Genomic DNA, 15,414 nt, shown 5'->3' with positions numbered 1-15,414 from the left:
TACATAATCAGAGAACATCACGCTAAAATCTTATCAATTGCTTTTAATTTTTTTTCATCATTTCACAAAGTACTTCAAAAAATTAACATAAGTAGGATTACAATAGTAAAATAATTTACTACATCATCGCTGTATACAACTAGCCTTCGAATCATGGGATACAACCCTACCCTTGCAGGGCATATAACATTATCCCAAATTAAGTGAAGAAATAGTTTTAAATCATATATCAATAATTTCGTTTGAACCATAAGCAATTGTATTCTTCTACAAACTGTTAACAATGGAACCTTTTAAATTCGAACTTAAATAAACTATGAATAATTTTCTAATTATCCACAATATGAAATTACTCACGTTCATTTATCATTTACATCATGTCAGATAATTCGTGGAAAAAGGTTCGTTTAAATTTGGTACGACATATTGGTTGAGATCATTTTATCATTTATTATTGTTGAACATAATACATTCTTTCTCGTGTTTTTATGTGATTTGCACCATCCTGAAGCTTGACTTGTGGATAAATGTCAAACATATTTGCATAGCAGTATAATACACGACAGAGTTTTTATCTTTCAAAACTTCAGATTTTTAAACTCCCAGCCTTCGAACATTGCAAATTTCTTAAATTTCAATGTCAACTGATTAGATGCATTGGGTTATTTCACATACAAATTTCATTAAATATGTACTACACATAAGATAGACTGTTGTGTCCTGAATAAAATGGTTTTAGTTTCATCAATCTAGGGTTAACCAGGTCCAGTAGCGTAGCCAGGATGTGTTTGGGGGAAGGGGGGGAAAGTACTGTTACAGGTACATATAGAAAAATTACAAACAAAAAATATATAAAAAAAATTACAAACATCAAAGTACCAAAGTACATTGTCGGACCTCTTTGGGGGGGGGCGGCCCCTCTGCTCCCCCCTTCCCTACGCCACTGACCAGGTCTGAGTAATGTAAGCTGATGCTAACCCCTACAAACGCAAGAGTCAGCTCGTGTGTTCAAGCAAAAATGTCTACTATCTGACTTCATAAAAAGTATTATTTTTGGACTCTGTAATAACGTACGATTATAAAATGGTAAAGCAATTCCCGATTTATTTCGTTCATTATTATAGCATTAAAGACAGGGTACTCAATTTCAAAACAAGATTTCCCATCTAATTTTACCACCAGGTATTTCATTATTTTCTTGTGATCATAAATACAGTAGAAGTTTGGCTCATGCAAAGCGTTGGATATTCTAGAAAGCAGTTTAGGAGAAAATACTAGTTAACAAATACTGAATACCTCGAACAGGAGTTTGCTTGTTCTGGTTATATATAATTTTCATGAGTAAAACAAGTCAATCTTCTCTATTGAGTCTCGTATAAGAGCATCGCCTGTAAGAAAGCAGTATTATTGCCAATATTGTAAGCCAACTAATCAGAAGGGGAAGAGTTGCCCAGACAGAACACGTGTTTGAAGAGTCAATAGCACGTGCTCGATGGTAATCGAACAGTTTTAATACGGTAGTGGTACTACATCCAATTGTGTCCCCTCCATGCCGCTTATAGCTACACGATCCCCTTGGTTTTCAGTGACTGTTAAGATAAGGCATGTGCAATTGTCTCATGTTAACAACATACATTCTCGGGAAAGCCTTTGATAACATTTGCGTCTGGCTATCTAGTACATTAAAGACGGCAGCACCGTATGAGATCAGGGGATGCATTTTTTTAATGATATGCCCATTCGTTAATCCTCCCTCTGAGTACTTAGTATTATAGTTTCAAATACCCATGCGGATATTTGGTCATCATTGACAGATGTTCATAGGAGATTGGCCGACGCAAAATGTAGGACAAAACTCCACGGGATTGAACAGGACATACATATTCCTCCTTCATTATCGCGAGTGACAATTCTTTTGCTATGAAAATTTCCGGATTTATAAAAAAAGCCTTCAAATGCTAAGAAATATGTTTCGGCAAATTTGCTATGGCCCGAAAGAAGCCATTTTCTTGAGATCATATCTGGTTTCTGTATATCCTGGGTACTCATGGGTGCACCTAGACTGGTACTATAATCGATGGGTTCGCTCGCCGCTTCCATTGATGGGAATAATACCTATCAATAATTAATATTAAACATCAGGTTTTGTTTTCATTTTATTTATTTTTGCACAATCTACCGGGAAAACTAGCTGGATCTATATATGGTTTGCAGTGTTCTACATTTACTTTTACTATACCATGTTTACCATTCTCAGTGCTTCTACTACATTCTTTGATGGAATACGCAAGATCCGATACGGGCCAACATACCTTGCCCCTACTAACTTTGGGGATAATCCGGACCGGATCACAGGGTTATGAATCAATATCAAATTGCCTACTTTATATGAGGATTCTACACGTTTCCTATCCGCACGCTCCTTATTACTTTGTTGTTGTTTTATGAGTTCCCTTTTTCCTATTTCTCTTATTTTCTTAACCATCTGGGAAGTCGGATTGTGACATGGGATATTGAGTTGATTGAAAAATACAGATTCCCTACCATACAATAATTCATAAGGACTGTACCTATGATGTTAATGTCTGCTCACATTATACGCATAGGCAGCTAGCTTCACGTACTCCCTCCATTCTTTCTGGTTGGCTCTCACATATTTGGCTAGATATTTTGCTAGGATTTTATTGTATTCTTCAATTTTCTCATTCGTTTTCGGGTGATAGCTAGTAGTGAAAAGTTGTTCTATTCCCAACAGAGCCGAAATTTCCTTCATCACACTGGACGTGAAGTTAGTGCCCAAATCTGTAAGAATTACCCTTGGCGGCCCACGCACGATGATTATGTCCTGCAGTAGAAACCTTGCTACGTTTCTTGCTGGGATTGTTAGTAGTGGTCTAGCCATCACAAAGTGAGCAAAGTAATCACTAGAAGTAATGATATACTCATAGATATTAGAAGATGGCAGTAGCTCATAAATATCCGTTGCGATTGTGTGAAAATGAGCCTTTATAGGAAGAGGTTGAATTAATCTTTGTTTTCGAGTGTTTCTGTTTCACCGTTGACAGTCTGAGCATGACTTTGATAGACCACAGCCCGGCCAATAAAAACGATCGTTTAACTTCTCATATGACTTATTAAATGCAAAATGTCCACCATGAAGTGCACTATCATGTACTTCGTACAACACTTGCAGACCATCTCTTGTGGTACACATAGTTTCATCTCATCCCCCCTACAACGGTAGAGTATACCGTCTTTTAATTTGTATGGTAGCGCTATCCTAGAAGTAGGGTCCGATTTTATTTGTTCTGAAATCGTCGACCAGTATGAGTCTCTTGCCTGCGACTGTGCTAGTTCGTTAGTGGTAGAGTGTGATATTATCGTCGAAAACAAATGATACATCTGGTCTGGTTAGTTCAATTAATGGTTTTGAAATGGTAGCAAATTGCTTAACGAATTACCGAAAATAGGAGCAGCAGCCTAAGAATGAACGTACATTCTTTACATTCTTTGGTTCTGGAAGATCTGAGTATATAGATAACAAGATCGGCTATTCCCTTCACCACACCACCTATATATATATATATCTATACTGGTATACAAGAAACTAATTTTGACAAACAACTTGACTCACACGCGCCAAGGTATTGTTTAAGCTTCAGTACTGAAGATGAATTGGAATTATTTTTAAAATTATTTATCTTGTCACAAATATTACTTAAAAGATAAATTACTCTGCTAGGCTTTCGTTTCTCTTATTTATACTGTCATATGCTAAACAGCCTAATTATCTTCCTTCTTACTAGATGGTGTCTGTCCAAGTCGAAAGCTTCAAGTTTGTCAAATGATGTCCAATCACTTGACCAGCAGCCTGGTTTTAGCTCATCAGTCACGTGCTAACAATGCTACAAAGATGTTCCGCACTGTTCCACAATTGCTGTGTGGAATATGAACCACAATATTTCAATCACGAACCTGCAAATACAGCTACTGAACGCAGAAAAATGTACCAACACAAATTACTCTTGTAGTTACTTATTACTACATGAATCCATTAAATGCAAAACCCGTCTTATACACTCAAAGTGATTGTTTAGAAAACACAAAAAACTGTGATGCAAACAATGAAAATTGAGGCTCACAGCCATTTCCCGAACTATCTGGCAATAAGATTATAACAGTTAGAACATAGCTGCAACCAGGGAAGTAAAATGTCTATTGAATCATATGCGCATTTCAAATTTTCAATTTGGAATAAAGCGAATTTTGCATTTGTTACAGCAATACAGATAATATAGTCTTATATAGAAAGTATAAATTTAACAAGTGTCATTGAAATTAAATGAACCAAAGATCACTCTGCTATAGGTTAATGAAAGCAGCACATTCATTCATTGATTACTACTACATCTTATCGTTTATTTCACTACTAACAATAATAAAATCGAAATGCAAATATATATATATATAAAAAAATGTGGCATCTAGACTCAAAATCATTTCTCGGAAAACCCATGTACAAATTTAAATTTAGTATAAAAAGTTCTATTTACTCGTAAATCAGCCATTTTTCCTCCTAGCCAAAAAAGAAAAAAAAAAAAGATATGTCGTAATTACATACGCAAAGTATGATTTAAATGAAATAATAACAATAATAAGATTCATGTAATAAAAATAATTTAAATAAAACAATAATAATAAAATGATTTGTGTTGTGTAATTTAAATGAAATAATCACACTAAAATGATTCATGTAATAAAAATAGTTAATGTATAAAAACTGAAAATAATATAATTCATGTAATAAAATAACAGGTACAGTAGAAATAAATTTTACCCTTCTTTCTTTCCAGGTATACATTTCATATTTTAACGTATTTATTCCACTGTATTATCTTACCCTTAGCATCTTTAAATACATGTTTTAACAAATTCTAATTGAGTTCTGGAGGTTTCTCTTTTAAGTCTAGTTTGGTTGTTTTCTTATCTTTTTTACTTCCTGGAGGATAAGTAACAATACCCATTGTGTCTTTCTTGTTTACAGGATAACGTCTTTTCTTTTTGCTCGAATGTTCACACGTTTCACCACTGGACACATGACTTGATATTCGTAATCCCTGAACAGATGACTTAATACTGGATTTCGTAGGTTCCTGAATAGATGATGTCTCAGTATTGCATTTCGTAGTAGAATCAAAATTCCCTGACAGAAGAGGCATTGTCTCAGATTCAACAGGTAACAATTCAGAAGTTTTCCTAGAAAATAAAATACAAAATCATCGTTTTTGTTCATATCTTAAATATACCATCTTATTTTCACATTTTACTTAAATTTTGCATCTATACAACTACGTTTAAAAACAAAAATTTTCAAAAGGATGGATTGATTTCAGCAAAGGTTTCCGTAACGTAAATAAATAAGATGTAGTATTATTAGTAATGCAGAGCATGGAACAAAATTTATACATATTATACTGTATATACAGGCCCGTGCCCCTGTGCTCTAAATAATTTGCCGCCCCCGCCCCCTACCAAAAATGACCAATATTAAAGTTTTGGGGGTCGCTGAGATAAATAGTGACAGTTTTAATCCGATTCAACTTCAAGGTCACACACAACTCCCCAGGAAGGGAGAGAGATTTTAAAAGTAATCGAAAACAACAGATATTACTGTTCAATTCATAGTTCTCGAGGTCGCTAAATTTAACGGTATGTTTCCATGATGTTCACATATCTTTTACCCCCTGCAATGGGAGTGGGAGAGGATGAATTTTTAAAAATAATCAGATAAGCTAGCTAATTAGTAACTATTATCATTAAAGCAAATTCAATACGTTAACATTTTCTTGCGTTTGCGCGGGACTCTGCGGGTTGCTAGTTTTAAATATTACTTTACTGTGAATCTTAAAAGAATTCCAAAATGTTGCCGCCCCCTAAATTCTGCCGCCCTGTGCTCGAGCACAGAATAGCACTTACCTAAATACAGGCCTGTATATATAATCTATCCCTATCCCTACCTCGTTGATTTTTGATGATTAATATGTTTTGAGCACTATTTTCTCTGTACTCTTGCTCCACGTTTAGAATTTATAATTCATTTTTCTTTATGAAATTCATAATAATTTCGTCCCTAACTTTGCTGAAATTCATGTCAGACAACTAAAGATTATGTTACTTTCATGATTAAAGAACATATTCACGATGACAAAGAAAGTGAAGCAACTATTTCTGGTCTTTTGAAACATTTATTTCGACATGAACACAACAGTTTTAGTCAATTTCTTGCAGAAATTACGGTCACAAACAGAACCATTTCAAATCTGTCTGTCTGTCTGTCTGTCTGTCTATCTATCTATCCATCATCCTCCTCCTCCTCCTCCTCCTCCTCCTTCATCATCATCATCACCATAATCATCATCATCATCATCATCATACTACTACTACTACTACTACTACTACTACTACTACTACTACTACTACTAATAATAATAATAATAATAATAATAATAATAGTAATATCATCATCCACATAAAACCGTTTCTTTCCTATCTCTAAACTCGGATAAAAAAGTATTGAATATGTATGCGTTAAAATGTTAACGGAATAAGAATCAGATATGTGACAAACTGTAAGACAAGGAATTATTCATTGTTGTCTTTCGAGTGTCACTATACAAAACACTATTTATATAATGTAACATTCACGGGATTTGTTTCCTGTGTAGAGCAAACCACTGGTAAGTTTTAATTAGGCTTTTACGAACCAGGTACGGTTCGTGTCTTTGGACGCAATGAAACTATATAGTCACTGGCCGATTCCAGGAATACCTTTCTATGCACTTTGGACGCAATGAAACTATATAGTCACTGGCCGATTCCAGGAATACCTTTCTATGCAGGTACAGGCTTAATAACTGGGGAATTAATACCTTGTACTTGTACAATGCTAAAGGCAGGGTTGGCAAAAACCATGGTTTTTATTAAAAAAACCAAAAAAACCGGTTTTTTTGGTTTAAACCAGGTTTTTTTGGTTTAAACCAGGTTTATTTGGTTTAAATAATTTGCTCTATATATTCATATCATATATGGACAGAAATAAGTTTGTTTCGCCTTGATGTTATTATGCAACAACCGGGTTATGCTGGAAGGGGTCACATAAGCTTAAAGCGGAATAAAAACTGCTTCTCGAGTTACATCCGAGAGAAATTGTCCTCCATTGGAACTCGGAACCAGGACTAATTGGCCACAAATGCGATACGTCTGCCGACTCACTCACGAAGGAATCCTGATAAAAATACGTTGTACTGATCTTTACATGTTTCTTAATATAACTATTAAGAGTCATTTCAGAAGGACAAAAAGATACACAGTTGCACAAGTGAAACCATTATACAGAATTACATATGGACAATTTCGAAGTACTACGGAGTACAGAAGAACTCATTTAGTTCAAGTTAGTTAACAACGACTTTTATTGGTCCAAATTAAAGAAATACAACGACTTAATATGCATATCAGTAAGAAAAGTGTATAAAGATACGAATTATTTGAGTCCACTTTGGCTCAGACTCATTTATACATAAATATATACCAAAGATACTTCTCATTTCACTAAATGCCTCTCGTGGGGTCTGTATGACCCCCTCCCCACACACACACAAAAGTATGCCATTTCGATGTATTTTATCAATAGTAAACATTGAAACGAAACAATATTTAGAATTTTTCTTTGATTGCAATTACACAACAATAATAACTACAAAAAAAATCACAAAACATTTATAAACTTATATTTTAAAAAGTTGCTTTTGTAGTATAATCTTTTTGAGTAATGAATGGGGAATTTAGGTCTGAATATAATACGAATAATATACGGGAGTGAAACGTGATAGCCCACAAATGTGTGTTCATCAAGATTTTACAAACACTTACACTTTTACGAACATTTTTCGTTTTTTGGTTTAAACCAGTTGGTTTTTTTGAAAAAACCAGCTGGTTTAAACCTTGGTTTAAACCATGGTTTAAACCAGCCAACCCTGGCTAAAGGTAACAGTAAAATATCTATACATTAACATCAGCGCTTGGCTCCCCCTAAGAGGAAATCGTACTTGGGAATATCGAAAGCCCAATAGAATTTTTACATTAGTTATAGCGAAATTTGAAACTATATTTGAACCCTCGCTTATATTTGCCTCCCCCCCCCCCCCGGAAACCACAACATGGGCGCCCTTGGTTGTAAACTTCGTGTTTTCTGCTCTTTCACTGTTAATGCCCAGGAGATGCATTAACAAAAATGGGTGATTTTTGAGCGTCCCATATAAAGATTGCATTTCTTTCAGTCTTTTAAAGTAATACGTTGTATCGTAATAAAACAATGATTACTCTTCATTCTAGTACGAATTTTTATGAAAGTCACACAAGTCAGACATAATAAACTTATAGGCTATAACACATTGACGACGAAATGATTCTATGCGCAATGAGCAAAAAGACGGAAGATATTATTATTTTTGAGAAGGCTATAGTGTCAAAACTTACATTGGTGCTGTGTGTTTGTATTCAGTAAATATATTATTGCTTTGTTGGTTATTTGTTTGAACTCTCACACAAACTACAATAAATTATGTATATCATGTAAGTTTATTCCCTTCTGTTTTCTGTATTTTGTAATTCATATACATTGTACGCAGTATTTTTATTCTGAAAGTTAAAACTTAACTGTAAATTTCAAGAATGTACAGAACCAACCAAAACGAAGCTCTTAAGGTGTAGCCTTTAAGCGTATGATATACATGCAAATATTTCTCTCATGTTTACTTTAATTTTATTTTGTTTCAAAAAGAGGATGTGGGATATTTTGAAGTAAAAATACTATTTACAATTTTGCTAGTTATTTGTGTATTTTTTTAAAGAAAGTACTTTTGTATATAAGTGGTTGAAAAATTGTTATTATATACATTGGTTAATCTTTTGGGACTCATAATGTAAATGTGTTAAAAATTAAAATTGTTTGAAATATCTTTTCGAAATTAATGGTTCATTTTCGAGATTTTATATTATCTGCGTCAACCACTAATTAAATGAGCTTTTGTGTTGTAGAGAAGCGAAACGAAGTCTACTTTATCAATGTAAAGAAGCACATTGAAAAAAAGACCAAAATTTCCCGAGCAAAAAAGCGAAGCAGAAAAAACCGAGATTTTCCCCAAAAAAGCCGTTTTTTTCGTGCCCTTGCATCTCTACTAACATAGCAGGTAACTTAGAAAATCTGAAAAGAGAGACAGAATGACTGAACGTGGGTATACAGTAGTGGGGGATTACCAGAGTAAAATGAAAGCAACGTTCGGATATAGAAGAAGTTTGAATCTGGCACAAAAAAGACATTAAAAAAGAAATGCTGGATTTGTTCTCCGTTTATATGATGCAGTATAATACACATGAAAATATTTGATTATGAATTATCTGATAATGTAAAATGCGTTGTTTTACACTCAAAAATCTATACGCCAATGTAAAAACTAATTTCAACTAATACTTATCTCTAAAAGTATAATACGCTATGGTTGGCAATCAGTTAATTGACATAGTATCTTACCATAATTTTATATACATAAAAATTTTGTACTGAACTAGTACTAGTAGTTTGAAGAAAGTTACTTATTTAGTAGAAAACGTTGTCCTTTGTTGCAAGAACCAGTATCTTCTTTCAGAATTTAAGTACACTATTACGGGATAATGTTTAAAAAAAAATAACTTACTCTTGTTCTTGAATTTCACACTGCGGCGATAAAATAGTCCTCTTAACTCTTTTCTGATTGCTAGTACAATTTTCTTCTGTTTCACTATCAGTTATTATATCTACACAAAAATCAACTTCATCTTCAGAAGAACTATTGGCTTCTCCAGGATCATTAGTGTTCTCATCTAGTGTTGAAGCTGCTAATACACATTTAGTCCTCGAACCATATGTTGTACCTGTCGAACTTCTGACATTTCTTGATGCTATATTTGTCGTACTAAGCCAATCCTGATTAACATTCATACTTTCTGAAACCTTACTATTATTTTGAGCATCATCGGGCATTTCACTTAAGGTCCACGAATTTATTGTTGCACAATTCTCTATCAATGTGACATCTGTTTGAACGGAAGCGTTACAACACATTTTACGTGACCTCCTCTGAAAGAAAATAATAAATTCTTAACAAAAATAGATTTCAATCGGACAGCTCCTTAACAGTCCATAACATTAGAATCAAAGTAATTGAAATTAAGCACAACTATAGCTAATTAGAACAAACTCATTCGATCTATGACTTGGAAACCACCGGAAGGTTTATGCGAATTAGTTGGCCAACTACATATTGTGTCTAATATAACAAGCAATATATATATATATTGTAGCAGGACTCGATTTTCGAGGAAAGTAATTTGTATATTTTGATTTTATTTTATGTTTATGTCACAAAATCATTTATTAAGGTTATGGGAATTAAATGTTGTATATGCGAGTAAATGCAAGCTGCACAAAGTTGCTAATGTTTGTGTCAGCAGTTTATTGTAAACACATGTGTACAAGAATGTCATCGTTGAGAGTCTGGCAATGTAGGAAGGAAATGTTGACAATGTGTCTATCCTCACATTAGCCAGATTCTAGAAATTGTATAAAGTGAATCTGTAAGATTTCACGAATTTCATGAGATTACGGATGTACGGAGAATTGCTTAGAATCGGGAAATCAGAACGTGTCGAGGGTTGCAATTTTGAGTTTTGACACATGGAAGGAATTTGTCTCTCCATGTGAAAACGGTGTTGCACGTGCTGCAGCAGACGACAAGCAGACGACGGAGGTTGGACAAGGCGAAACAAAACTGGAGGACGAGAAGGTTTTGGGAGAGTCCTTTGAGAGTTCGTAGAGATTCGAGAGTCCTTTGAGAGTTCGTAGAGATTCGAGAGTCCTTAGAGAGTTCGTAGAGATTCGACAGTGGACAGTACTTCGAGATTCGATAGGAAGTCTATAGTAGAGTCTATGATCAAGTTACAGTGATCATTCTTTGGTTCGAGTTTGGAGAACCAAGTTCTATTCGAGAATCAGCCAGATGACAGGAGGAGAAAATACTTCATATTCCAAATCATCCTAACTACGTAGAACATCACGCCGAGAGTAGCATTTGAGAGGAGCCATACCTCAATGCTCATTTTCGTCTTCCACCAGCAAGGAGAGTCAGCTTAAAGGAGCCGAGGTCAACGTCGGAGCAACGAAGGAAATACACCAGTTTTATCCAGGTATGTGTAGCACCGATTCAGGATTCAAAAGCTCAATACTTGATCGTTTCTGTACCCGTCTGGCAAATGAATCTTAATATCCGTCATTACTAACGTTCTGAAATCTTACAGTACACTCATAAGCATTACGAAATACAGTGTTTTATTTTAATGAAGTGGACGTATCTTTATTTAAATTATCCCCAAATGAGAAACCTCTCGCAAATTAATATCAGAGTTTGTCCCACTCATTCTAGATGGTGAGTGGAAGGCATCCAGTTACACTCAACTTTGCATCCCCAATTAGGCACTGAGTGGCTGGGTTGTCATGGTGCAGATGCGTTGGGTTAAGTTCCAGTTAAAGAGTTTAAACATTCGTAAATTTAATTCCCTCCCAACCCTCCCATGGTGGTGAGATGCTGGTCTTAAGATCTTTTAGATCAAGGTACGATTCCAGTAGTAATTCATCCATGAGGGAGATACTGTTAGACGTAAAAGTCATGGTAGCGATTCCAGTGTGATATCTGTGAATTATGCGATTTCAGAAAATTTAAGCAATACTAAATTTAAAACCCTCCCTACCCGCCCATTCATGGTGAAGTATGTTAAATTAGTAACTTATATATTTGTAAATGAAACCCACCCATCCCACCCTCACTTCGATTAAGTATAACAGTATAACAAGTGTTACGACTGAGTTCGATTCTCGATTGTATAACAGGAATGTGTTTCAGTGATATTTTTAAATTAAATAACGTATTACGTTCACCAAACGTAGTAATTTCATGGTAGTTCGTTTTATAATCTTTAGGTTAATAGTAGTAACACATACAGTGACAATATATTACAAGTTTAGAATAATAATAATAAGAGAAAAGAAAAGTAGTGAAATAAGTTTGTTGTTACGTTCTGAATACACAGAACGGGATGCATGAATCAGACAGGAGTTGCTGAGCGAACGACGATTGTGGCTCAAGCGCTTAAACACGAGTGTGGCCGATTAGACACGACGGCACACGATTGTTCATTTTACGTCAAGATCCGCACGAATTATTTGCTCCGTTTCGAGGTTACAGGCAGAGCTGGAAGAATAACAAAGACAAAGCAGTTACTGTGTAATAGATTAAATATAACCTATATTAATCTTAAAACTAAACAATTTGGTATTCAATTAGTACAAAATAGCATTAAGTTCTTACAATGTTGTCTTTAAAGAATAATCACAGGGTGCATTATCCTGTTCTTAAGGATAATGGGAAACCCGCGACTATGTTCAGCAAGTCAAGGTATTATTCCTTAGATTTAGGTGTTTTAAAGTACTTTGCTGAATATTATCCAACCTACGACGAAACGAAGGAACAGACGTTCAGAGATAACGTTCTGGGACGTAGATACAAGAATTATTACCTAATTGAATTCTCAGAAAAGAATTTTAGCGTAGACGATCTTGTAGAGTTAGGATTTAGGAGACACTTTTTGTCTATACTTACTGGTATATCAGAAACGAATACGTTGATACGCAATGCCATATTTTTTGCGATCAAGGAAGATCAATTAAAATATAAGGTATGTGCTTTATTCACTAGTGGAGCGAATCAAGAATTAGTAAATCAATGGCTAGATCGATTTAGGAATAGATTTATCTGTACTCAGGTAGTGAAAATCTCAGATTTTATTACTACCGTAGCTCTGTATGAAAAACAAGCAAAAATCGTAGTAGCGAGTGATAAATCGTTATTAGATTTAGTAGCTTTTGCTTTATTCTTTAAAAAGCGAACACCATGGTTGTCAGCTTAAAGACCAGGAAGAAGTAAAATAAGAGAATGGTATAGATATTATTATTATTATTAGTTTTATATGTATAGGGTAAGGATAGATATTATTAGTAATTATTAATGTTTAAGTATTTAGTTAGGATAATAATTTGATTATAAGAAATTTTGTTTTAATAATAGAGGACATAAGTATATGGGTAGTTATAGTAGCATTATTAATATTGGAAGAGGAAAATCTGACTATCAATTGGTTTTATTGTAGTATGTCTTTATGGCATATAATTTTAATGTAATTTAATAGTGACGTAATGAAAAGAATAAAAGTAGAAAAGACTATGGAGAAAAGAAAAGCAAAACAAAGAAAATGAAATATGAATGATTTTGTGATTAGTTTTTGCATTAGGATTTTAGATGTAAGAGAAGGCAAGAATGAAAAAAAAAAACAAGAAATGAATGCTGCAATTGATGTAGATTTAATCTAGACATAAGTTAAAATTAAGAAACCCTGATAATTAGGCAAACCTTTCATTAGGGGAAACTCTAATCAGGAAGGAAATCCCATTCTCGTCGAGTTAAAATTGGGCGATTACCGAACGTCGATGAGAATATTTTATTTATTGTGCAACATAAGTCTTCCGTGATTGTTAAAAAGAGACACAGGAGTTGACTCGTACATCACGTGTAAAGCCGTGCAAATTTTTTTTTTGGTGGAGATATCCTTGATTTTTAGTCAGTACCTTAGCGTAAGATTAAAATTAAGATAGTAATAATTAGCGAGTAAATCATTCGATATCCTAGGGAATAGTAGGATAGTCAGAAGAGAAAGAGATGTTAGTAGTACATCTAGAATATAGAATATAGTTATATTCTTTTAGTTATAAGGTAAGAATTGTCTAGATTAATCGGTTCATTTGTGTTAGTAAGAAAGAAAGAGGAAAAGAGTTGGTTTTAGGAATGTGAGTATTGAGAAGAAGGACATGTTAGTGGAAGATAGATTTAGAATGTAAACAATTAAAGACGTTAGACGTAAAGAAATAACCAACAGTAGATTTATAACATAGACTAAAATTAATAATAAATGTGGATAGAGAGAAGAAGAGAGAAATAATAAATAATGAATAATGTTTAATAAGTAAATAAGAGTAAGAAGATAGAAGTAAATAATGAGTTTATAGAATAAAGCATGCATCGACGAATAGATTTATAGATGAATATTTATGCATGAGTTAGCGCTAGGAGTACTCCAAGAGAATATAAGAAGTAGATAGATATATATGAATAAAGCGCAAGAAGAATAGTGAAAAAAAGGAAAAAGAAGTGTTATCGGGGACATGCAGAGGATTTTACTGCAGACGAGAAGCCCTGAACAGATTTAGTACTTATTCGAGTTGGAAATATGAAGTAGTTTTAGACTTTCTTCGAAAGTAATCCTTCTCACACGCTATAGGCCCTGTCGGCATTGTTAAAATAATTTAATAATTTAATATTTTAATGTAGAAATAAATATAGAGTAATAAGTTAATAAGTATATGATAAGAAGATTAATAGTAATAAATAATAAAATGAATTGTTGACCTAGTGAAATTGTTATGGAAATGGCCATCCTAGACAATGTAATTAGGCAAATAAGTAAATAAGTAAATAATATAATAACTAAGTAGTCTATGGTTATGATCTAGGAGAATAAATAGTCACGTCTTCAATATTGATGAAAAAAAAAGGATCCCGCACGAAATCCCGAAAGTAAACATCAAGAATTGGAACAATTGTAGTGAATTTAACAAACATTCGACACGGATAAAAGTATTCACATACACCGTGTGACGTCGTGGTATTATAAATTACAGTGTTTTAAAACTAATAACGCAATAATTGCTACGGAATATTAACACTCGATGTTATCCAGTCAACAGTGACGCGCGAACAGAAAGGCAGGAAAAGGAAGTCAGGTTAACCTTGACGCACTTGATTGAAAACTGTTGATCTTGCAGTTACTATGCTGGAAGTATCTACAGGATATCCAACGCCCTGCGGCAAGATTATATTTCCGTTCATGCTAAAATGTCAGTGAATAAAATTTTGATGAAAATAAAACAATTATATTTTCAAGTTTTTACAGTGCAAATGTGAATATATTAACTAACTATGTTTTACAAACTATGTTACAAGCTTTTGTTTTAGATTTCCATTCACATAGCGGTGGAAATAAATGAAGTTGATCCAGTACTGATACGGCCAATAAATTCATTGGTTGGCACGTATGGACATACAGAGTAGTGGAAGTTTTTGGTAACTTGAGATTCTAAAAGCGTTGTCGCTAAGAGAAGATAATTCAAGAGTACTTGCAAACTAACATATATGTAATTATGCACAATCA

The 15,414-nt window shown here is 33.9% G+C and overlaps 1 protein-coding gene across 2 annotated transcripts in view; it reads right to left on the bottom strand.

The window, feature by feature from the left end:
* Window positions 1-483: 483 nt before the first annotated feature.
* The window catches only part of LOC145666661 (uncharacterized), a 67,092-nt gene continuing 52,161 nt past the window's right edge, over window positions 484-15,414 (bottom strand). For both annotated transcript variants that reach the window (XM_081734120.1, XM_081734121.1), the window contains exons 7-8: window positions 9,756-10,177; window positions 484-5,256 (exon numbers count right to left, since the gene is read on the bottom strand). In XM_081734120.1, the coding sequence (XP_081590246.1) occupies window positions 4,935-5,256; window positions 9,756-10,177 (744 nt within the window). In that variant the 3' untranslated portion in view covers window positions 484-4,934. The remainder of the gene's footprint in view (window positions 5,257-9,755; window positions 10,178-15,414) is intronic.

Source organism: Thermobia domestica, chromosome 12, assembly GCF_964235325.1.
Source record: "Thermobia domestica chromosome 12, izTheDome1.hap1.1, whole genome shotgun sequence".
Taxonomy (NCBI): domain Eukaryota; kingdom Metazoa; phylum Arthropoda; class Insecta; order Zygentoma; family Lepismatidae; genus Thermobia; species Thermobia domestica.
The sequence above is the reverse complement of the archived record's forward strand: the minus strand, read 5'-3'. Positions and strand labels throughout refer to the sequence as shown.